This window comes from Macrotis lagotis, chromosome 8 (genome assembly GCF_037893015.1).
Source record: "Macrotis lagotis isolate mMagLag1 chromosome 8, bilby.v1.9.chrom.fasta, whole genome shotgun sequence".
NCBI lineage: Eukaryota > Metazoa > Chordata > Mammalia > Peramelemorphia > Peramelidae > Macrotis > Macrotis lagotis.
Window position 1 is genome coordinate 110,180,000 of NC_133665.1, and position 23,799 is coordinate 110,203,798.

Consider the following 23,799-nt stretch of genomic DNA (forward strand, 5'->3'; position numbering starts at 1 on the left):
GTTCATCCCCCAGCTGCTGTTGCTATAAGTTCTGGAGGCTGGTCTGAGCTCATCCCTTCTTCCTTTGCCCGAGCCAGGCCAAGGTGAGGATTGCCGAGCAGACAGAGAAGGACATTGACCTCACCCGTATGGAGTATGTCCCTGTGGCTGTCCGCACTCAGATCCTCTTCTTCTGTGTCTCCGACCTTTCCAATGTGGACCCCATGTACCAGTACTCCCTGGAGTGGTTTCTCAACATCTTCCTCTCTGGTATCTCCAACTCAGAGAGAGCAGGTACCTCCTAGGCCCACCAAGGCTTGGCTGTCACTCTGGGGATCCCTTACCCTACCCCTTCCTGACCCTTGAAGAGGTCTCATGGGGGGGGGGGGTGGCTGGATAGTACAGTAGATAGAGCACCAGTCTGGAGTCAGGATGACCTGAGTTCAAATCCAGCCTCATACACTTAATGATTGCCTAGCTGTGTGACCTTGAACAAGTCACTTAACCCCATCACCCTGCAAAAAAAAAAAGTCTCATGGGGATGCCTGGGCTTCTTAATCTCTATCTGCATCTGCCCTCAGGGGACTCGGGTACCCCTTGCCTACCTCAAGAGAGTCTTGACTGGGCCTTATCTTGATTACCCCTGGCCTGGCAGACATCGGAAGGCTGGATCTAGGGAGGAAGGGGGGGCTGGCTTGGTCTGGGGCAAGGAGTGAATTGCTGTTCACTTGTCCCTGCCCCTCCTGGGGTGCGTCCTGTGCAGACACCTTGAAAAAGCGGATTGCAAACATCAACAAGTACTTGACCTTCAGTCTCTACAGTAACGTCTGCCGAAGCCTCTTTGAAAAACATAAGCTCATGTTCGCCTTTCTCCTGTGTGTACGAATCATGATGAATGAAGGGAAGATTGACCTAGTGAGTAAGGAATTCAACAGGGACCAGCCTGGCCCCCTCCTTCCCATCGGACACCCCAGACTTCTGGGATAGCTAAAGGCCTCAGTGAGAGTTTAGCTATGGCTACTAAAATCCAAAAATGATTATGGAAGTGGACCAAAGCAGTGACGGTCCCTACTAGGCAATTGAAACAGGATCAAGATGACCAGGAAGTGGTCCTTTAGTTTACCTCCTATAATCTGAAAGCCCCATCCTGGTCCCAAGGAGTTTAGAGGTCAGGTCTCTATCCACCCCACTGACCTGTTTCCCCCAGATAAATATATTCTGAAAAATATTTAGGTCTGATTACATTAGTGTAGAGAGTTTCTAGTGGGGAAATCCAACTCCTCTGATGCAGATCAGAAGCATATCTGCCTTGGACATGGCAAGTCTGATGTGGCCCATGGCTGCACAGCCTGTAGCTGACAGAAGCATGAATCTAAGCCCGCTCTCTGATCCCCAGGCTTGCTCTTTGTGTACTACATCAGGGGTTTGCAAATTGGGACTTCTGGAACAAATCTGGCCCTTTGCCTGTTTTGGTTTGGTCCCAAGCTAAGAATAGTTTTTACAATTTTAAGTACAACTTTAAATACAACTGAGAGATTTATTTTATATAAAGAAATACTGAAAATTATATCTTAAAAGATAATTCTTAATTCTTTCTTAGTTATATCATCAATTAGTTAATATAGTTGTATTTAAAAATGTATGTTAACTTGGTACTTAAAAAAAAAAATCACAGCAGAGGTGACTTGGCATATCCTGCACTAAGTTACTGTTAAAGAATAAATGACACCACAGTGTCAGTATGGCTTCACTCAAGTATTAGATGAACCAAATTTCAGGGGAAAGTGTGGGTATTATCTATACCAATGAGTAGGCTGAGGACAGGACTTGGAGGAGAATTTTTGCTTTATTCATAGTGTACAGAATGGATTGGAGGGGAAGGGGACTCAAGGGGCAGGGTGACGTAGTGAAAGCTGCCTGACCTCTGCATCAGAGGACCTGCCCCTCTCTCCACTTAGCCCTGGACAATGTATGTCTCCTCTCCCAGGCCTCCTGTTTCTCATCTGTGAAAGGAGAGGGTTGGACTTTCAGGTTCTCTTTAGTTCTGTTTGTGGGCAGCCTAGGTTAGTAGACTGCTGCAAAACCATTGGGCCCGTTTGATGGTGGAAAGAGTTGTCTGGCTTGGGACTGCTGGGGTCGACGACTCCTCGGTGGGCTCTCACCCACAGGGGGAGTGGCGTTATCTTCTCTCGGGGGGCACCGTCAAGGAAGAGTTAGAGAACCCGGCAGTGGACTGGCTCTCAGATCGGGCGTGGCGGGACATCTTGGCGCTCACCAATCTCCCCAACTTCAACAGCTTAGCGGCGGACTTTGTGACTTATATGAATGACTTCCGCAGGATCTTTGACAGTGCTGAACCCCACCGGTGAGCCTGCCGAGAGGCCAGGCCTGAATTGGGGGCAGTCGCTCCTCTGTGGCTGACAGGGCCAAAAGGCACCTGTCTCTGTATATCGCACAGAGTACCATGGGTAACTTGGGGTTGGCTCTGGGCTCCCTTGGTACTTAGGGGAGAGAACTCCTCCTGGCCTAACCCACCCCACTCCCCTGACCATGCTGATGCTTCAGCAGAAACCCCCCTGCAGAGGTTCTGTAGCCCAGGGCTACCTCAACCAGTTTTGCTTCTTGTATGACTTCCCATAACACTTTCCTTTCCATTCTTTAATCCTCCCAGCAGGAGAAGGCAGGACTATGGTTATTCTCCCTCTTTGACAGATGGAGAAACTGAGGCACAGAAGTGCAGGTCCCTGAGCAGGCCGGACCCAACCCCATTTTCTGATTCCCATTCTCCAGTGGGGACCTTCTCTGGCCAGCCAGGCACCAGAAGCCACAGGGCTGCCCCACAAAGACAGGGCTGGTATCTCTTGTTTCCAGAGAGCCGCTGCCAGGAATGTGGGAAGAGCATCTGGACCAGTTCCAGAAACTGCTGCTTCTGCGTTGCCTCCGTGGTGATAAGGTCACCAACGCCATGCAGGACTTCGTGGCCTCTCACCTCGAGCCGCGCTTCATTGAGCCTCAGGTGGGCCTCCCCGACCCTGCCAGCCTAGCCAGACACCTCTGCCCCTGGTGGGGGCTCACCCGCTGAGGCCACCGAGTCAGGCCTGAGCCCCAGCGTCCCCTCGCCCCCTCGCCATGTCCCAGACACCTCTCCTCCCTCCTTCTAATCCTAGCAGCTCAGTCTTGGGGAGGCAGGACTCCAGGAGGCAGAGCTACTTGGAGATAGGGCAGCAGCAGTAGCATCCAACCACCAGTCTGGGCTTGGGGGGACCGCTGCTCCAGGCCTGGGAGGGCCCTGCAGGGATGGGATCTCTGGATCTCCAGTCCCTGGAACCAGTCGAATGGCTCAGGCTTGGCCTCTGGCCTCAACAGCCACCTTGGTTTACAGACAGCCAACCTCTTTGCCGTCTTCAAAGATTCGAATTCCACCACCCCGCTGATCTTTGTGCTGTCCCCGGGAACAGACCCAGCTGCTGACCTCTACAAGTTTGCAGAGGAGATGAAGTTCTCCAAGAAGCTCACAGCCATTTCCCTGGGCCAGGGCCAGGTACTTGCCCTGTGGAGCCCTCAGCCCTCTCTGTGATGCAAGGTTGGGTTCCAAGGCTGAGTTGGACCCAGGGGGAGGGCTCCACAGGGCTGCTGAACATGACTCTTACCCCCCTCCCCACCCCAGGGTCCTCTGGCCGAGGCCATGATGCAGAACTCCATGGAGAGAGGCAAGTGGGTCTTCTTTCAGAACTGCCACCTGGCCCCCAGCTGGATGCCCTCGCTGGAGAGGCTCATTGAGCACATCAACCCTGACAAGGTGAGCCTGGCATGCTTTTCACCCCCAGCTTATGCTGGAGCAAGAGAACCAGGCCCTGGAAGGGGGATGTTGAGCAGCTTCCTCCACCTTGGCTCCTTGGGCCCAGAAGACTGTCCATTTCCAGAAGTTATTTCATTTGTGGGCACAGGTACACCGGGACTTTCGGCTTTGGCTCACCAGCTTACCTAGTAACAAATTCCCAGTAGCCATCCTCCAGAATGGCTCCAAGATGACCATCGAGCCCCCTCGGGGGATGAAGGCCAACCTCCTGAAGTCGTACAGTAGCCTCAATGATGACTTCTTGAACTCCTGCCACAAGGTGAGGGCCCTCAGGTGCTGGGAGGGCATCCGGGACAGGTGAGTCTTAGTAAGGGATGGAGAAGACAGGCTGCTGTTGGGAATCTTCCTGGCTCTCCCCTGACTCCCTCTGAACTTGGACAGGCCTCCTTCCTTCCTGGGCCTCAGTTTACCCACCTCTAAAATGAAATTAGACTGAGTGATCCCTGAAGGCCCCTTCTGGCTCTGTAGTCTGTGGTTGTTGCGGCAGCGAGCCCTCTAAGCTCGGCTCCCAGAGGCCACTGCCCTTGAAGAGCTGACGCCTTCCTCCTGTTCTCTCCTTGGCTCCTTCTTCTATAACAAGTAGCAGTTGGAGTTCAAGTGCCTGCTTCTGTCCCTGTGCCTATTCCATGGGAATGCACTGGAGCGGAGGAAGTTTGGGCCCCTGGGCTTCAACATTCCCTATGAGTTCACGGATGGAGACCTGCGCATCTGCATCAGCCAGCTGAAAATGTTCCTGGATGAGTATGAGGACATCCCCTACAAGGTGAGGGGAAGGCGTGCTGAGGATGGCTGTTCTGTGCTTGCCTCCTGGCCGTCGAAGTTGGGGGTCCTGGTCTGGGTGCCATGCCCCACCCCCACACCTCCCTCCAGCCCAGGAGATTCTAGTGACTTTGTCAGACTCTCTTCTACCATTCTGGAATGAAGGCAGTCGTGTAGTCCGGAGGATAGAGCTCTGGACCTGGAGTTAGTTCAGAGTTCATATCCAGCTCCAGATACTTCCTAACTGTGTGGCCCTGGGCAAGTCATTTTACCTCTATTTGTCTCACTTTGCTCCAATGTAAAAATGGAGCCATTTACCTATCTGTGAAGACTGGATGAGCCCATATCTGTCATGTACAGGTGCCCTATAAAGGGGGTGCTTGGTCCCATTCCCTCCTTTCCCCTCAGCCATGGAGTGAAATACAAATGGAACATTACTGGAGCCTGGCTGAGAGTAGTCATGGAAGTGGTGAAATGACCTTTGCTGAGGTCCCAGGATCCCCCAGTGTGGCAAGTGTTTCTGAAGGGAGATGCAGTTAGCTCTGGCCAGTGGCACCTTCACTATAACCTCCTTCCAGTGGCCCCTGGAGGAGAGTGCTCCATCAAGGCAGAAGGATCCTGGGTCTTCCCCTCACTCCAGGGTGTGGGGCAGGGGAGGGGCAGGTCTGGGTCTCATCCTGAGCTTGGTGGTCGGAACAGGTCCTCAAGTACACTGCAGGTGAGATCAACTATGGTGGCCGTGTGACTGATGACTGGGACCGTCGCTGCATCATGAACATCCTAGAAGACTTCTACAACCCCCTTGTCCTGGAATTTGAGCACATCTACTCTGAATCCGGCATCTACCACCAGATCAACCCTACTTATGACATCAATGTAATCCTCACCCCCATCTCCTCCTTTTAACCCCCAACATCTGCAAAGCCTTTGACCCTCCATGGAAGGAGGTGGAGTATGCAGGTGTGGAAGGTGTCCTGTCAGATGTGGGCAAGCTGGTACTCAAAAGGAAGCTTGTGGCAGATATCCATGGTTCTTGGAGCCCTCCCCCTGTGCCAGGCAGCTTCTCCAGGACCATAGAGGACAGAACTAGCCCATTGGGGGAAGGCCAGAGCAAACTCAATAGTCTTTCATTTGCACTAGCAGTTGGATGGTAAGGGTTCTTATCTAGTTCAGAGAGAGACAACTATCCCAACTGCATCAGTCCTCAACGTAAGTGGAAGTAACTTGGGCCATGGGTGACCCAACACTCCAGAGAAAAGGGAGGGAGAGGGTAAGCAGACTCCTCTTCCCAAAGGGGGACCTTCCAAGCCCCTGGATGAAGGGGCTTCCTCTGCCTATGGTCTATGATTGTCCACCAGGTCCCAGTCCAGGAACCAAGCTTCCGCCTTATATAAAGGATATGCCACCAGAAAGTCAAAGAGCATGTTCTAGTCTACGATCCAGGAGAGGTGAACCTAGCATGGAGTGCCAGGGCCTGGTGGAGGTGGGGTCGGGCAGGAATATCCCCAAGAAGGTTTCCATCAATGCAGCTCCCCATGACCTTGTGATTGCCAGTCACTCACTGCATCCTGTTCCTGCCAGTCTCAGCCCTCGGGGAGCCTCAGGTTCATTCTGGGGCTCATCCGGCATGGGTCACCACCTGGTTCTAGGGTGCCCAGAGAGACCCTCCCCACCTCTCACTCTGACTCCATTCCTCACAGGGTTACCTGCAGTACATCAAGAGCCTGCCACTCAATGACATCCCTGAAATCTTCGGCCTGCATGACAATGCCAATATCACCTTTGCGCAGAACGAGACCTTTGCCCTCCTCAGTGCCATCATTCAGCTGCAGCCCAAGTCATCCTCTACCGGCGGCAAGAGCACAGAGGAGGTCAGAAGCTCCCTTCCAGCCCCATTCCCACTCCCTGCTGCAGGCTCCAAGGAAAGCCCTGGCTGGTCGGGAAGCCAAGGAGAACAGACAGTGGTGGTGGTGGGGTGCAGGGAAGAAACCTTGTTTGTGAGCCTGAGCCCTTTGAACTCAGGAGGGAATGTTTTATTGAAACTTTCATTGACATATTAAGACCCTTATATTTAGGGACAGAAACTATACCTGTGATGTAATAAATCTATTTGTTCATTAAAAAAAAACTTCTAGAAGAAAAAACTCAATTCTACAGTGGGCACCTAGGTCCCCAGAGAGGGCCTTGATCACTGGGGGGCTGGGTGGCTGGGTGAGCTGCTTTGGATGTCGCTCCTCTGTTCCCCAATGGAGCAAGTAGAAGGGCAGGGTGGGCCCACAGGGCCTGCAGCCATGCTCATCCTGCATGGGTGGGCCCCTAGATTGTGGAGGAGGTGGCTGGCAGCATCCTGAAGAAGATCCCGGAGCCCATCAACGTGCACCAGGTGATGCTGAAGTACCCTGTGCTGTATGAAGAGTCCATGAACACCGTCCTAGTGCAGGAAGTGATTCGGTAACTGCCAGCTTTCCCCGGCAGGATGGGGAAGGAGGGAGGGAAATGGGACCCCTGGGGCATCCTGAGAACCTGGGCCATGCTTCCTTGATGCTGGTTCTGAAGCTGGTTCCATGCCCGTCTCCCCATCTCACTAATGGGCATCAGAGGAGAGGGCTCTGTGGAAGGAGTGGCATCTGGACCAGCCTATGATTTTGATTCCATCCTTTGCCTTGCTTTCCCTGTCTATAGAATGAAGGCATTGTCCTTGATCTCTAAGTCCCCTTCTGGATCTTTAAAAAAAAAAAAATCCCTATTTAAATTCCACATAAAAACAAAGTTACATTGGGATTTTTAAGCCTTCTGAAAGAAACCCAGGGCTCTGTCGATCAGTCTGAGATTATTTAACACAAATCCTTAGGCTAGAGCTGCCTCCCAACTGAGGTCACTATAATGCTGCCAAGGCCCAAGGAAACCTCCCTTGGTGAAGCAGCTAGCTTCCAGCCTGATTCAGACTGTCCCTGGACAGGTTGGGCCGAGCAGACCCGGGAACCCTCTGTGTTGCATAGGCGGTGACGCCATCCCCATGGCCCATTTGCCTTGTAAGTCTCTGTGAGGAGGGTCAATGACTCTCCTAGGTGGAGAAACTCGTCTTCCTAGAGGTACCATGGAGGGGAAGGCACGCCTTTTCTGGATCCAGAAGCCACAGGAAACACCTCCCAATGCTCTCCCCTAGATACAACAAGCTCCTGGTGGTGATCATGCAGTCGCTCAAGGATGTGCTCAAGGCACTGAAGGGCCTGGTGGTGATGTCCTTAGAGCTGGAGCTGATGTCCACCAGTCTGTACAACAATGCTGTGCCAGAGATCTGGAAAGGCAAAGCCTACCCTTCTCTCAAGCCTCTGTCCTCCTGGGTCACGGACCTGCTGCAGAGGATTGACTTTGTAAAGAACTGGATCGAGAAGGGGATCCCACCTGTTTTCTGGATCAGCGGCTTCTTCTTCCCCCAAGCCTTTCTGACTGGGACCTTGCAGAACTATGCCAGAAAGAGTGTCATCTCCATCGATACTATCTCTTTTGACTTCAAGGTTAGTAAAACACAGCCTCCAAACTGAGCCTCATTGCGCCCCAGGGTATCTGCCAGATCAGTTAAGCTCTTCAAAATGTTTCTCTTTAAAATGTTATTGTGGGGTGGTGTAGTGGTGTAGTGGTTAAAGCACTGGCCTTGGAGTCAGGAGTACCTGGGTTCAAATCCGGTCTCAGACACTTAATAATTACCTAGCTGTGTGGCCTTGGGCAAGCCACTTAACCCCATTTGCCTTGCAAAAAAAAAAAAGTTATACAATAACTGTTTATTTCAGTCTATTTTCAGTTCATACACTTCTCAGGTTTCTTTTAAACTGGATCTTTTGTCATTTCTTTTGTTACAACAGTATTCCATTAGCATTCACATACTGTACTTTATTTGATGGGCAGTCTCCACCCTTTAGCTTCCAGTTCTTTGCTACCACAAAAGGAGTTGCTGTTTCCTCTTTCTTTGATGTCTCCTCTTTGTTTGCTCTTTTCTTCTTTCTTTAATCTTTTCAGAGTATAGGCCTTGTGGTGGAATGAATCAGAGGGTATGCAAGGTTTACTAGCTCTTGGGGTATAGTCTCCAATTGCTTCCCAGAAAGGATGGACTAATTCTCAGCTTTGCCAAGAGGGTGCAGTGGCCAGATTCACTGTCCATTCTATCATGTGCTTCTCTCTTTAGACAACATCCCATCACCTCCCCTTACTCCACTGATCTCTCCCCCAATTTCTAGGTATCAGAGAAGTCCCTGAACGAGCTGACCAAAAGGCCAGAGGTGGGCTGCTACATCCACGGTTTGTTCCTGGAGGGGGCACGCTGGGACCCCGAAAGTTTCGTCTTGACCGAGTCTCGGCCCAAGGAGCTCTACACAGAGATGGCCATCATCTGGCTGGTCCCTGTGCCCCACCGCAAACCCCCACCTAAGGGCTTCTATATATGCCCCATTTACAAGACTCTGACTCGAGCGGGTATGTACACATCTTCCTCTCCCCAGGTCAGTCTCCTTCATCATGTGCAGGTAGGGGTGGGGGGAGGTAGTAGGAAGGAGGACCCAGTGCTGCTCCTTTTGACTCCTGATGTCCAACTTCTCTCTCCAACCATCCTGATTTCCTCTCTTACAAGTAAGCAGAACATCTCTGGGTTTGTGGGAGCAGGACAAGTTATTTGCAAGGCCCAGGGATCTGGGCAGTGTTTGGGACAAACTTATAGGTGAACCTGAGTCTGTTAAAAAAGATTCTCATCAGGCAGCTAGGTGGCACACCGGTCCTGGAGTCAGGAGTACCTGAGTTCAAATCCAGCCTCAGACACTTAATAATTACCTAGCTGTGTGGCCTTAGGCAAGTCACTTAACCCCATTTGCCTTACAAAAAAAAAAAAGATTCTCATCTAGAACTTTCTTAGTCCACATTCCTATACAGTAATGCTTATGGGGATTTAAGCCTTGCAAAAGTGCCTGACACATGATGCTCCTTTAAAGGAGACAGTATAACTATAACCAGTCTATACAAATGTTGGCCACTATTATTACAGATGAAGCACCTGAGACATTTTTCAGGTGAAGCCATTGAGGCCATCTGCCTTAGGTTAACTTAAGAACATTCTGGGATTCAAGCCCTTTTCATTTGTCCATTTCAAATCTATCTCTGTTGTCCTCAGCAAAGATTCTTGAAAGCTTGAAGCTCTAGAGCAGGCACAGAAGCTGAGTGTTGCTCCTGGATAGCCTGGGGATCTCCTTCCTCCCAGGAGCCAACCCCAAGGCTCACCCCAGGAGACCCTGCCCCCTTCACATATCTTGCTTCCATTGGCATCTGTTCTAGGTACATTGTCAACAACTGGCCATTCCACTAACTACGTCATAGCTGTGGAGATCCCCACTGACAAGAGACAGAGATATTGGATCAAGAGAGGCGTAGCCCTCATCTGTGCTCTGGACTATTAGGCCCACTAGGGCCAAAAGGCCTCCACCTAGGTTCTTTGCCCGGGGCTAAGGCTACAATCCTCAGAGCTGACCCTACCAGCTTGCCCCTTACCCAGGAGAGCCTAGAGCTGCATCCTGGGGCAGCAGCAAGGCTGGACCCACAGTAGGGGAGGAAATAAACATTATTTTTTAAATGTCATCCAGCTCTTTATACTCCAGCCTGTTCTGAGTCTCTTCACCAGTCAGAATATGGGTTACAACCTTGAGCCCAACCTTTGTCAAGGCCTGGACCACTACTGTCTCAGCAGGAAGCGCTCTTCCTTCCCCTCCCATTAGAAGTCTGCTCAGCAAGTTAGTCTGCAGGAAGAGAGGTCAGAGAGCATGGGGCACAATGAACCCCAGAATTTTTCCAAAAGTAACCCTGAAATGCAACAACCAGAAGGGACTTGTCCTACCAGAAAATGGAAATAAAAGTCCAGAGATGAAGGACTTGCCCAAGGTGACACAGATTAGAAAGATAGTTCAAGGTTCTGTGATGGTTGATGCCACTGCCCAGAGTGGAGGAAATTCTCACACAGCCCACCACACATCCTTATTCAGCAAACATCTAGCCAGTCCACACAGAGCATATAAGTTACAGGAAAACTTTTATTCATTCAGGCAAGTCTGGTATTTACAAGGATGGACAGGCAAAGGGCAAGGGGTGGCCCAAGCCCTGCCTACCCTCTATGTACAATAGCTTCAGTTCAGCCTTCCCCCAAGACACCTACATTTTTATTTCAAGTTGATTCCTGTCTGTTCTGAAATTCAGTGCAAGCAGAAAGGGAATAAATTTACCTGCCCCAGCAGTTGTGGTCTACAAAGAGGGGACCTCCACTTTCTCCAGGGGCAAGGTAGGAAGGGGCTGGGGAGGGGTAGCTACAGCTACCTTCAGGTCACAAAGAAGAAGTGGACACTAGACTGGGGAAAGGGTGGAGACTGGTCCCCAAATAATCTTACAGAACTTTGCCTCCAAGTCCTTTTGGGACATAGGATGGCTTAAGCCTAAGTGGAAAATGCCCATAAAATGGAAGCATCTCAAGGCAGGCTAGGTCCTAAGCCGCCTAGAAGGAAAAAAGGAATCATCTCCATGAAGTTTCCTATTCCCTTCTCTCCCAGCAACAAAACGCTGCTAAGACACCAACTAAGGTCACTCTAGAACCTGGAGCCAGGCAGCTGATGAGGCCAAGCTGAGGGAGGGCATCTCCTAATACTAGAGGGCATGGTACATCCTGCCAAAACCACAAACTAGTCCAAGTCCCCACTCCCTCCAAAAACAACACCCCACCCCCTGCACACACAGTCCCACCCCCTGCACACACAGTCCTATTAGAGCAAGCTCAAAAGCCACCAAACAATTTGAAAATAAACATTCACCCAAAAGGTTTTGGGCCCCTTGGCACCATTTGTTTCTGGAGCAAAGTCTCTAAAAGCTGGCTGGGCTGCAGGTAGCTCCAGGGCCTTCACAGAACAAAGCAGTGGGGTCCAAGAAACCCACACCTCTGCCCTAGTGTGTTCCCTCTTCAGGCTATCTCCACTCTGTGCCACAGAAGCCTGCTCAGATCAATAACCAAGCTTGGCCCCAGAGGGTCCTGCTGCTGCTCCCTGCCTACCTCCCTCCTCAGACTGATCCTGAGCAAGCTCTTGATTCCTGAGTTTGGAGTTCAAACAGCACATGTGCAAAAGTGCGGGCCCAACCTCTCCAGGAGACAGTTGGGGCTCTCACTGGGAAGGCATGTGTGGGGCTAGGCTGGGCTCAGAGACGGGGTGGGGGAACCTGGGCGAGAACACCTCTGGCCCTGGTCACACGCCCAGGAGGTAAGTGGTTGTGACCCTGAAGTCCCAGCGCCACCTCCAACTCCCCGGACAGGGTCTAGGGGAGAGTACACACAAATGGATGAAGATGAAGAAGCTGGGGTAAGGATGGAGAGCCATTCTGGTCAAGGGTATGACACAGAAGGCTGCTGTGGAGGAGGCAGTGGTATTCAATACAATGGTGGCAAGATTAGTCAGAACCGAGAAAAAAATAGACATTTCTGATATATAAAATATATATTCTGCTGTCACTGAGGCAGGGAGCCAAGGCCCTGGCTGTCAAGGGGGTCCATGTACCCCTTGGGGCAGAAGATCCACAGCCAGCTGTGGGCGGGCTCAGATGACAAAGGGGAAAAAGGGGTGTTCCCAAACAGGTCGAGTTCCCACTACACTGACTTTACGGCAATCTCTGGCTGACTTGTCCAATGCCCACTCCCAAATTTCAGCTGTTGGCAGGCAGGTCAACAGGGAGGGGCTTAGAGGCGGTTGAGAACCATGTGACCAAGAAGTCCCCCTTATTTCTAAAGGGTCAGGAAGAGGTCTGTAGTGCGACCGACACATGGGAACCTTCGCCTGTCCTCTTTAAACTGTACAGTAATACTGGGTCCAAGGGGAGGAGAGGAGGTCGGGGCAGCTCTCAGCTGCCTTACCCTCAGAACGCCCTCTGATTAGGGGAGCACAGGGAAGGTCCAGCCCTGGGCTGGGAGGTCCCTCATTGCCGCTTGGCCTTGTAAGGACGGGAGCGTTTCCGTCTGTCGGGCTTCCTCTGTTTGTGGAGTCGGCCGATGCTGACACCCTGGCGTCGTCGCACAGAGATATTCTGCTCCACGAGGTTGGCCAGCATGCCTAGGAGAGGGCATAAGACTAAGCAGGTGGCCTGCAGTCATCTACGGTAGGGGAGGCAAACCCAGGTGGCCACAACCCTCCTCAGTGTGGCCCAAACCAGATTAAAATGTGATTGGTAAATGTTTAACAAAATAAATATACAATAAAACAGATATATGCCCTTGTAGGGATCCTAGTGGCCCCCGTTTCCACTTGAGTTTGACAGCACTGATGTTTATGTAGGACAGGCTCCACCTCCCAATAATAAGCCACCTGGCCCCTCTGCCAGGGGTCGGCCCCCCACCTCACCTTCCTGAGCGAGCATAGAAATAAATGTGCAGATGAACTCATCATAGTTGTGGGTTCTTCTCTGGTCATCAATCTATGATGGAAAATAAAGAACAATTGGAAACCAAATTGATGGCATCAGAAGTCACCTCCTTGAGTGTGGTGCCAGCAGCTCACCTTAAATTTCTTCCTCTTCTCCACTTCCTCCTTGAGACAGGCTTCATAGTTTGCGATCTCTGCTTCCACACACTTCAGCAGCGCCAGTAGTTCCTGGTGAGAGCAATTGCTCTGGTGAAGTGGCTACCAGGGACAGGAGGGAGACTCCCAGAAAAGACATGGGGCAAGATGCAAAGCTTAAGGTTCCTGACCCCACCCTGTGTGGCCACTGTAGTACTAGAAGAAAAAGAAATAGCAGCCCCGCCTGGCCCTGGACCCAGGAGAAGAGAAGGAGGATCCAAAGGGACACTCACTTTGGGGGAGTACTTCTCCCCACACAGCTGCTCAGGGGGCCGGCTCAGTCCAGCTTTTTCTCGGTCACTTGGCTCAGGCCCCTCCTTCTCCTCCAGGGTGACACTGATCTGGGCAGTCTGGCTCTGTCTGACAGGCGGAGATGAGCCTTTCCCACCTTCTAAGAGGAACACAGGACAGAGCTAAAAGCAGGGTAGACTGCCCAGGTGCCAAGGACTATGGGCCTCCCCCCTCCAACATTTTGATTGACTGACTAGGAGTAGCTACTATGGGCCCATTCCCAGTCATTCCCTCACCTGTGATGGTGAGAGGACACAGCACCCCGTCCTCAGAGAGATGCAGAAGACCCGTGCTGATGACAGGCCCCAAGTCTCGCACGGCCCGGTTGTAGCGCATACAGTCCACTCGCAACAACCCATCATCCTCCCCAAAAAGCACCTTGGAGATGTGGGAGGTAACAGGGCTTGATGGACGGGTGGGGTTGGCAGAACGGATGGGGGACCGCAGTGGTGAGTTGAAAGCGCTCCCAATCTCAGAAGCTGTGTCAGTGCTCTCATTGCTGGGGGTGGGTGAAGGCTGTGAGTGAGAGGGCACAGCGACAGCCGGGCTCCCAGCTCCACCACTGGTCTTGATGGACAGAGGAATCGAGAGGTCTTTCTGAGATTCCTTGAGCTTCTCAGTCAGCACATTGATGGTGTTGGGCTGCAGGACGCAAAGCTGTCCATCGGAGGGCGCAGCCGAGGGCTCCTGTTTGACCTGCCCTTTCCGCTTATACCTGTTGGGCCAGAGGGAAAGGAGTAAACCTGTGTCCAAGAAGCACTTCCCAAGACACTGGTCCACAGTCTCTAGAAAGCCCCCTCTACAAATTCCACCCAGTCAATGAATATCTTTTAAGAAAGGGGAAGCATAATCAAGTAGCTAAGCTGTAGAACTAGGGTCAAGAACTGAGGCTGTGGGACCTTGACAGCTCAGAGAGCTCTCTATGGAGTCCCAACTGAATCCTAAGATGGGTTTATCTGCAATCACAGGTCGTGCATATATTCAAGGAAGGAAGCACAGCCAACTTCTTTACACCTTCAACCTTGGCACAAGCTGGATATCTAGATCTCAAGGTTACATGCTAGGGCATCCTACTCTTCAAAGACCCCATATTCTCAGAGATTATCTGGTAGACCCATATTTTCTCCAGAAAAATAAATTACAGATAGAAAGAAAAGGCCCGGGATTTTCAGTAATTCCATGTCCTGGGGCAAAAGCAGTTACCTGATGGCAGAATTTGTGTTCCGAACATCCTCTTCCTCATCATCATCATAGTCATCTTCATCATCTGAGTATTGTTGTGGTGGACGAACTGGGACCCGGCTGCGGCCTACCCCTGCTGCCAGGTCCTCTTCTTCCTGGAGGATACAATCCCAGGATCAGTTGAAAGGGTGGGCAAAGCCAAGCTGGGAGCCTGGTGGCCTCAAAGACAGGCTACATATGCTGCTCCTTTCCCACTCCTAGAACATGACAGGGACAGATGCTCCTTTGGTGTGAGGTCTGTCCCATACAGACCTTCTAAGGAAACAGAATATTCAAAGACTCTGCCTTTCCAGTTCCCCCTGGCTTTTAAGGTCTAATCAAGAATAGGTCACAATTCAGGAACCAACCAAATGATCAGGTATTAGAGAAAATGGATTTCCAGAAATCCTTCTAAATTCCTGATGTCCTCTAGTGGCCAAAAGATGCTCAACACCAGGCTAATAAAAATATCAGTACCCAAAACAGGAAGACAAGCTCTTGTTCAGTTCTAGGCACCTACTTGCATGGGAGACTTGGCATAATTGTGGTTATCCAGGAAAGCTGGGAGACGCTGAACAATGGGACTGGGGTTTGCTGGAACCCCATTGAGACTGCTGACTGGAGGCTTCACCACGAGCTTGGGTTTGCTGGGTGGGCTATGTGTGGGGGCTGGCTGGCAAGACCCCGCCACCTCTTCAGGTCCATCTTAAAGAAAGGAAAAATAATATGAATGTCTTCAGAACCAGGTATGGGAGGTGCTGGTAGGAAGAAAGGAGGCAGAACAATATTTTTAGACTTCAAACTAAGTTAAAGCAGCAGTTGATAAAACATCCTGGTATTGGTTAAAAAATAGAGGTAGAAAAAGACTAAAGAATAGATAAGGGACAATCAGAAACAAATGAACTCAATATCCCAGTGTTTGATAAATTAGAAGTCATGATTTAATTAATAAAGCACTCCTTACACAACAGAAAATCTCTTGAAAAACTGGAAAGTGGTGCATCAGAAATTAGGCTTAAACAAACACTTTACACTATATTCTCATTTGCCTACTCAAAGGCAAAACATCAGCCTAAGGGGATACATGACCTAAATATTCTCTTAGTATTAAGAGAAACATATATACTTCTCATAGATACAGGTAGGAGATCTATTGTTAAAGCAAATGAGAGAGGCAAATATAAAAGACAGACGTGTGTGTGTGTGTGTGTGTGTGTGTGTGTAAAAATAAATTCCCCAATATTTAAGTGGTCAAAAGATATGAACAATTTTCAAAAGAACTACAAACCACATTGAAGGAGGTTCCAAATTACTGATGCTAAGAGAAATTCAAATCAAAACAATCTTTAGGTTTTACTTTCCACCCTGCAAATTGGCAAAGACAACAAAAGATGGAAATAGTCAATGTTGGAGCAGCTGTAGAAAGAGGCAGTGAAGTGTTGATGGAGCTGTAAATCAGTATAGCCATTTTGGAAAGTAAATTACATAAAAATAATCACTAATACGTTGATACCCTCTGACCAGAGATTCCATTATTATCTTATATTCCATGGAGGTTATTGAAAAGGAAGTATCTTTATATATCACCTTTTTGATGAGAAAGAACTGGAAATAAAATAGATGCCCAATGATTAGAGAATGACTAAACGATTGTGGTACATAACTCTAACAGCAAGGTGGGGGTGATTGGACTTGATGGACTTGCTCATTCCTTTGGTGCAACAATCAGGCACGATTCTGGGCTATCTGCAATGGAGAATACCATCTATATCCAGAGAAAGAATTGTGGAGTTTGAACAAATACCAAAGACTATTACCTTCAATTTAGAAAAAAAAAAAAAAACTGTTCTCTCTTACACTTCATTTTTCTTCCTTAAGGATATGATTTCTCTCTCATCACATTCAACTGAGATAAATGTATATATGGAAACAACATAAAGACTAACAGAATGTCTTCTGCAGGGGTGGGGGAAGGGAAGCAAGAATGGGGAAAAATGTAAAACTCAAATAAAATCTTTCTAAATAAAAAACAATTATGGTACATAAATGTAACAAAATATTACTATAATGTAAGAATAATGAATGGGATGAATACAGAAAAATAGGGAAAGATCTACATGAGCTGATATAAACTAAACAGGTAACAATGACTACAACAACGTAAATGGAAAGAACAACCACAGAACAAAATATGAGTGTTGCAGAATTATGTAGCACAAGCAAGTCTTGAAAAAAGAGCTCTGAGTAGACAGTGGTGGAAGGTCCACAAATTTGCGCTCTTTGATGTACTTGATCAATTTTTGTTTTTGTCTTAAAAAGCAAGCTACTTATTAAATAGATGAGTCTCTGGGAAGGAAATGCAAGGATAATATTTTTAAAAGGCAATAAAAATTTCTTAAGAATTTTTTTTTATACTAACACTTCTTAAAGCAATTAATTCCTGCTATATTCTCCTATCTTTTGGACCTAGCTACCATAACCATCCTTCAAATCAGGACAGCAATCCCTATGACTGAGAAATTGGGAAATAAGGAAGAGAATAGGAGAAGGAAAAAAAGAATAAAGGAAAGGAACAAAAGAAGAATGGAGGTTTTTGTGGTGCAAGGGACACAGGGTTAAGAGTGCTACAGGCTGCTAAGCACTTCTTTATCACATTCTTTATATTGGTCACTCATTTCTAGAAGATGCTAAACCAAAAATGCAGGCATCACCCAATCTTCTAGAATTCCCCATGGGAAAGAGAAAGGGAGCTAGGGGGCCAGTCCAGGTATTCAGTTGCTGTATGTTCCTAAGTCAGTGGCTCAAATTTGAGCTGGAAGGACCTTCCGAGGCCACTGAATTAAATTCCTTCATTCTACAGATGAGGAAACTCATCTACAGACAAATTTAAATGCCCAGGGGCCACACAATTATTAAGTGTCTGAAGCAAAATTTGAACCCAGGTCTTCTGACTAAAAAGAACACCTTTCCATTCCTAAATCCTCTGTATGAGGGTTCCTTAATCTGGGGTTCATGAACTTTGTTTTTGTGGTTTTTAATACTTTGATAACTACATATAGTTGATGCCCTTTATAACCTTATATATTTTATGCATCTAAAAAACATGGCTTTGAGATGGGGCCCATAGGCTTCGCTAGCCTACTCAAAGGCAAAACATCAAAAAGCTTAAGTATCCTGATTCTACACCAACTTTGAAACAGTTAATTCCATTCTGAGTCCAAATCTAACTGAACCCCTTCCCAAAAAAAGGAGTCAAGCTATGGTCAGGCCTCCTGGGGTCCTGTCACTCAGGCACCTCCTACCTGTTTGGGTACCCTCAGAGGCCAGTGGGGTCTTGCTTGTTTCAAGCACCAGAGAGGGCTTGCAGGAGGCCGGCTTGGAGTCCTCAGGGGGCTGAGACTCTTGGGACTTCTGGGTCTGAATCAGTTCTGGCTGAGTCACTCGGATCAGCTGAAACCAGAATAAGGAGGGCACTGAGCAAAGGAACTAGTCAAACCCTATACTTGCAGGGACCCAGACCCATGGATGTGCCCTCTCAATATTCTTGCTGAGTATGCCCTATGGACATACGGGCATACATAATAGCCAGAGGTTACCTAATCATTTCACCATAAAATGGGAATCCTAATGACTTCATTTTAGCAGCCAGTCCTCATCCCAATTTATATTTTTCCCATTCTCCAGGGAGACAAAAAAGGAGTAAGGAAACATCCAAGCTTAAGTGGAGGAAAAGGATAGAGAGAAAAGCATGGAAAATCCACCAGTTACTTAACCCCCAAACAATGAAGTTCCTTAAAAAAAGAAAACTGAACAAGGATGTTACATCAGAAGAGAAAGGGATTAAAAGTACCAAGAAACAAGACAAACACCAGAGCTAATTCAGTGTATTCCCAGCAACAGGAATGTTTTATAGTGCAGTCTTCCCTACCTGCTGTAAGGCCTCCAACACTGTCTGTCGGTTCATCTTCAGGACGTGCAGCTTAGATTCATACTTGATCCTGCGGTCGGGCACTACCGCCATCAGGTTAAATCGGATGTCATGATATGGCTCCCTGTGGTCACACCCACCGGCCACCTGAGCTTCAGGTCTTCTGCAGCCACCCCACCCTCTGTGCCCCTTTCCCCAGCCAAATGACCAAATGCAAATTACAACATGCCAGAAATTTTAAAACCAGTATCTTGGGGTCAGTCAACAATGAATATACATTATTCCTTGATATGAGGCAAAAAAGCAAGCCAGTTAATCACCATAATGGGTTTTTTTTTTACACCCTCACCCAATCCTTTAGAATTCCTTAATTATCCATGGGAATGAGAAAGACTGGAGACATCAAGGAAGCCCACCCAAGGGGAGCTAGGGTGCTGCTGAGGAGCAAAGCTGCCATCAAACTTCCCAATGCTATGCCCAACCCCAAGTCTAGGCAGTTACCCTGCAGTGGCTAGGCCAATCCGTTCCATGATGACTCGGCGAGCTTTATCTGTCCACTCTTCATCTTCCCCCCAGGGCCCTGGGAAGAACAAGAAAGAGAGAAAAAGAGTAAACCCCAAGGCTGGGAATGTCAGAAAGTAATCAAGACAAAAGCCAAGTGGGTTGGCAGGAATATCTGGGCACTGCTAATGAAAGATGCCTATGGTCAGAATTCAGATATTCTCAGAATGAACCTGTCACATGAAAACAAGTTTGATAAGTGTAATTGGCTGGTTTATCATCAAAGATCACACTTACATCAATGTAATTAGCTATTTTTGGAGAAGAGTCTAGTATTCTCTGTTCAACTGAATGTCTAACTAACAATTCTATCACCAATCCTAAAATTTAAACTAAGTGAGAAATGAAACCAAACAAAATCCTGACAAAATTATTATGGTAAAAAAATCAAGAAAAGTCATTCAACTTGTCTAACGCCAGCAGGAAATATTAGCACTTTGATCTCCCATCCCAAGGAATTCAAAGCAAGAATCCTACCATGGTCAATGGGGTACACTTTCAGCCCATCTAGTTCAAAGAGACGTCCCTTAATGGGGACATAGCTGACAAAGTGGAATGCCTCCATTGTTCGTACAGCGCTGATCCCATTCTGCTTCTCTGGCAGGTGCCGTGGCTCAGGCCTGCAGAGGAGATGGCGTCATAAAGTTGATTAAGGCAACCCCTTCCCTTCCTGAAGACTATTTTGTCCCTTATCCCATTACACAAACCTGGCATGACTGTTATGAGCTTTGGCCAGCTCTGGAGCATTCCCAATAGCATATCCCTTGCTCTAGAAAGAGATGAAATAATTTCACGTCATACGTAATCACACTCTTTATGTAGTAGAGATGCTAATAATTTAATAAAAATCAAGGCAAGATGGCAAACCCATTGGGAGGCTACAATCAGAAGGCTTTAATTACACTACAAGAGCCTTACTTGTTCCATGGCTTTAGTAGACAAAGACTGCCTATAATAAAATGGGCATGGCTACCATGTGTACTACTCTACTCCTGCAAGACTGCCTGGGGAATCAAGGAAGCAACAGAATTAAATAACGTGAAAAGTCAAAAATCACCATATCCATTCCCATATAAGGGAACTTCACTCTCTTCAAAGAACACCAAAGGAATAGCTCCCAGCTGAGGCCCAAGCCTTGGCTGGGTACTGCATGCGACTCCTCAACATACCTCTGGGCTGAAACCTGTGGTGAAATCCTTCATGCGGCTCAGTGTTGGGCCCAAGTCCACATTGCTACAGTTCAGAAGGACACTCAGTAAGGCATGAGTGGCACAGGAGTTGGGAATCAGCTGTAGAATCAACAACAAGCACTTTTATCTATGTTATACATCTTGTTCCAAACTCCCCCAAACATATCTCAATATAGTATACTGATAAATCTGGCCACAGAAAAAGATGGGGGTGGGCCATTCAACTGATCTAGCCAGAATACTTTGAATCTCAGGCAGATGAATCATCCCCTCCCTTGTTCCAATCAAGAAGAGAAATCCTCTTGATCAGTCTTCATACATTAACCCTTGGGAATTTTGTTTATTTTCTCTTATAGCAGAGTACTAACATCCCTAGTGCTAAACTGTTCTGTAGCACCTGGGCACAAAAACTCCTCCCTCAGAGCACAGAGAACCAAATAACCTGATGAGCGAAGAACATGTTATTCACAATGTCATCATCAATCACAGAAGTCTCATCCACTAAGGTAGAGACCTTGCGTCGGGACCGGCGTTCTTCGATCCATTTGAAGAGGAAGATGAAGCCGTAGACTGGACTAGAGGAAGTGAAAAAAGGAGCTATATTAAGTCTGTTTGATCAAGCTGGAAGGCAAGGCTTCCCTTTCTTTACTACTTATTTCTCTTAACTGTTTTACCACTCAAGCAAAGCAGAGACACCCAACAGTACTGTGTACTAACCTGTTGTGAAAACCACCAACTCATCTTAAGTCTTAAGTATATATATTTTCCCTAGTGACATGTCACAGCCTCTGTACTATCTTTGATCTTAAAATCCACAGGGAAGGTACCCACCCTCTTTCCCCATCAGAAGGTCATTAATTCTGTACCATCAATAAATGGGAAAAGTAATTGATTGCCAAGATGACTATCTTGGAAGAGTGAAAACCTCAGGATAAAAGCAAAGACATAGATACATAAAAGTTATCAACTGGACCCTGGCACAGCATCCCAAACAAAGTATTTACAAATCTAAACTCAAAGACAAATTCTTAAATTTTTATTCAAGGACACCCCCACCCTCCACAAAAAAATAAAGCATCCAGTTAAAGCCTTAGTACATCAGACAATAAAAATTTAGTACTGTGAGGGAAGCCAGTCACCCAAGCCGGGGCCCTCCTGAGAAGTCCCTTTTATTACAGTTTATTATCAAGGGATTCTAGAGTTTTTCACATCCCTTCAAAGAGATACATAATCAGAAGATCAGACTTAAGAGACACTGTCTCGAACTATCTCAGGCCAATGACAGAGTCTAACAGAGAAATGTCTTACCCTTGGCATTTGCTCTGAAGATCATAGATCTCTTCAACTTGTACTCCTTTAACACCTATAGAATGCCACAAACATTGATTATACAACTATACAAAGCTAGACACAGTAAGTGCACCATTACTAAAGAGTTCACATTCTAATGGGGGGGCATAGAATGAAAGGCACAAACACAAATAACTAGTGGAAAAAAGGTAGGTCTAAGTAGAAGGCTGACATCTGAAGAGGACAAGAGCCTTTTTTAAATATAGAGGAAGAAATTGGGGAGTGGTGCTTGAGAAAAGTTCGAGAGAAGTTTCCTAGGCATGGGGGCTTTCAAAGCAAAGGCACCAAAAGCAAGAGAGAAGAGCACAAAAATCCATCTTGTTGAAATAGAGTATCTATGAGAGAGATCATATGCAATAAGAATACAAAAGCCTATTCAAGTTTGTTTGAGGCAGGCCTTGAATGCCAGGATAAGCAATTTATATTTGATGTGCAAGACAAAGGGGAATTGTTGACAATTTAGGCATCAGTAAAATGCCAGTCAGAATAAAAATTAGGAAGGAGATCACTAAAGCAATGGTGTGAGGAATGGTCTGGAAGCAAGAAAAGCATTTAGGAGCCTATTACAATAGTCTATGTGAGCATTAATAAGGTTCTTCTCATCTAGGGTAGTTATGAGTGAATTGAGGGGATAGGTCTAAGAGATTTTGCAGAGGTAAGAACTGATAAGATTTGACTGACTATATGGAGTGATTAGTATCAAAGAAGGAAATAGAGGAGTTATTTATAGACCAGGAACAAAAACATTATTAAAAACAGACTCATTTTAGTGGAAGTTTCATACTTACCAAAATCTTCTACCAACAGGGTGAAAAGGCCTAATTGGAAAGGATTGAAAAAGGAAGGAGGAGAGAAAGAAAAGAAAAGCTATCATTTTATGCTCAAAACTGTGTGACAGGATTAGAGAACTATTAGTAAGAAAAGGAAGGTAGAATCATGACCCTTTCTTTCCAGCTTCGAGTCTATGCATGGTTTTTCTCCTTCTTGTGTAGTGGATACAGCACCCCTTTCCTTAAGTCCTGGATTTAGGATGACACGGCTCAAATCTGGCTTTTAATATTAGTTGTGTGACCTTGAGGGAGTCATTTAAGGTCTGCTTGCCTCAGTTTTCTTCAACAGTAAAATAGGGATAATCAGAGCAACTACTTCTCAGGGGTGCTGTGAAGATCAAACAAAATGATCTTTGTAAAACAGTTCGACAGGGCCTGGCCCGCAGCAGGTGGTGGCTATCAGCATCATTATTTTCCCTCTGCTATTCCTACGGCCCTAACTCCTCTAAACGCCAGGGGTCAAGGCCTCACACCCCTCTTCCCTGAGAACTGATACCCAGATCCAAGATCCTTCCTAATGGCCAAAAGACCCCCCTAGGGCTGGCTTCTGGTCCCCTAAGACCCCAACTCTGTCCCCCAGCCCTCCTGAAAGCCTATCCCTCCGGCCCTAGGTGGCAAGCAGCTGATGGGGAGCCCCAACCACGGCTTGGCAGGCCTTAGTGCCCCCCGGGCTTGAGGAGGGGCGCTGCCCAGGGCACGAGAGCTGGTGGGGGAAGGGGCGGAACTCGGGGCGGGCAGGGGCTGCGGCCCAGGCCGGGAGGCCCCCAGCGGTCATCCGGGCCCGGGGAGGCTCGATGCCCGCCCGGCCCCGCTGCAGCCCCCTCCCCGCGGCCTCCCCTCCGGCTCTCGGCGCGCCCAGGCAGCGGGGTCCCACGAGCCCCGGCCCCCACCCCTCCCCCAGCGCGGCCCCGCCCCCCCTCCCTGCTCCTCACCTGGGTCGCTCTCCAGCTCCAACCAGCCTTTATTCATCTTCCCCTGGAACGGCCCCTCAGCGCCATGTCCGAGCTCCGCCGCCGCCCCTCGGAGCCCCGCACTCAAGGAAGCCCGGCCGGCACCGGGCCCCCGCTCTTAGACGCCCAGACAACGGGCCCGAGAGCCGCGTCACCCGAGCGCGACGCGACGCGGCGGCTCTGACGTCCTCTAGGCGCGACGCCGCGCACTCTCCAATCCGGCTCTTTGAAGACGAGGCTGGCAGGTGGGGGGGCGC

General features: G+C 48.3%; 2 protein-coding genes across 6 annotated transcripts in view; one reads left to right on the forward strand and one right to left on the reverse strand.

Moving 5' to 3' along the window:
• DNAH1 (dynein axonemal heavy chain 1) overlaps window positions 1-10,216 on the forward strand; it is a 162,403-nt gene extending 152,187 nt beyond the window's left edge. For all 3 annotated transcript variants that reach the window (XM_074198129.1, XM_074198130.1, XM_074198131.1), the window contains 14 exons: window positions 78-273; window positions 743-894; window positions 2,148-2,344; window positions 2,851-2,995; window positions 3,362-3,520; window positions 3,647-3,778; window positions 3,927-4,097; window positions 4,422-4,601; window positions 5,297-5,473; window positions 6,298-6,468; window positions 6,918-7,048; window positions 7,764-8,115; window positions 8,833-9,067; window positions 9,917-10,216. In XM_074198129.1, the coding sequence (XP_074054230.1) occupies window positions 78-273; window positions 743-894; window positions 2,148-2,344; window positions 2,851-2,995; window positions 3,362-3,520; window positions 3,647-3,778; window positions 3,927-4,097; window positions 4,422-4,601; window positions 5,297-5,473; window positions 6,298-6,468; window positions 6,918-7,048; window positions 7,764-8,115; window positions 8,833-9,067; window positions 9,917-10,038 (2,520 nt within the window). In that variant the 3' untranslated portion in view covers window positions 10,039-10,216. The remainder of the gene's footprint in view (window positions 1-77; window positions 274-742; window positions 895-2,147; window positions 2,345-2,850; window positions 2,996-3,361; window positions 3,521-3,646; window positions 3,779-3,926; window positions 4,098-4,421; window positions 4,602-5,296; window positions 5,474-6,297; window positions 6,469-6,917; window positions 7,049-7,763; window positions 8,116-8,832; window positions 9,068-9,916) is intronic.
• Window positions 10,217-10,528: 312 nt separating this feature from the next.
• BAP1 (BRCA1 associated deubiquitinase 1) lies at window positions 10,529-23,757 on the reverse strand. 3 transcript variants are annotated; one of them, XM_074198135.1, is made up of 17 exons: window positions 23,525-23,757; window positions 22,551-22,580; window positions 21,721-21,775; window positions 20,855-20,987; window positions 20,392-20,511; window positions 19,930-19,991; window positions 19,700-19,842; window positions 19,163-19,241; window positions 18,662-18,785; window positions 18,036-18,183; window positions 15,254-15,438; window positions 14,716-14,849; window positions 13,749-14,227; window positions 13,455-13,609; window positions 13,162-13,254; window positions 13,006-13,078; window positions 10,529-12,717 (listed from the first exon to the last, which is right to left on the reverse strand). In XM_074198135.1, exons 1-17 carry the CDS (start codon window positions 23,559-23,561, stop codon window positions 12,584-12,586), a joined length of 2,184 nt encoding a protein of 727 aa, XP_074054236.1. In that variant the 5' UTR covers window positions 23,562-23,757; the 3' UTR covers window positions 10,529-12,583. The 3 variants fall into 3 exon arrangements, with proteins under 3 accessions (XP_074054236.1, XP_074054237.1, XP_074054235.1); XM_074198134.1 differs by having other exon boundaries at window positions 10,532-12,717; window positions 13,455-13,612; window positions 23,525-23,753; XM_074198136.1 differs by lacking the exon at window positions 22,551-22,580 and having other exon boundaries at window positions 10,531-12,717; window positions 13,455-13,612; window positions 23,525-23,754.
• Between the last annotated feature and the right edge of the window lie 42 nt (window positions 23,758-23,799).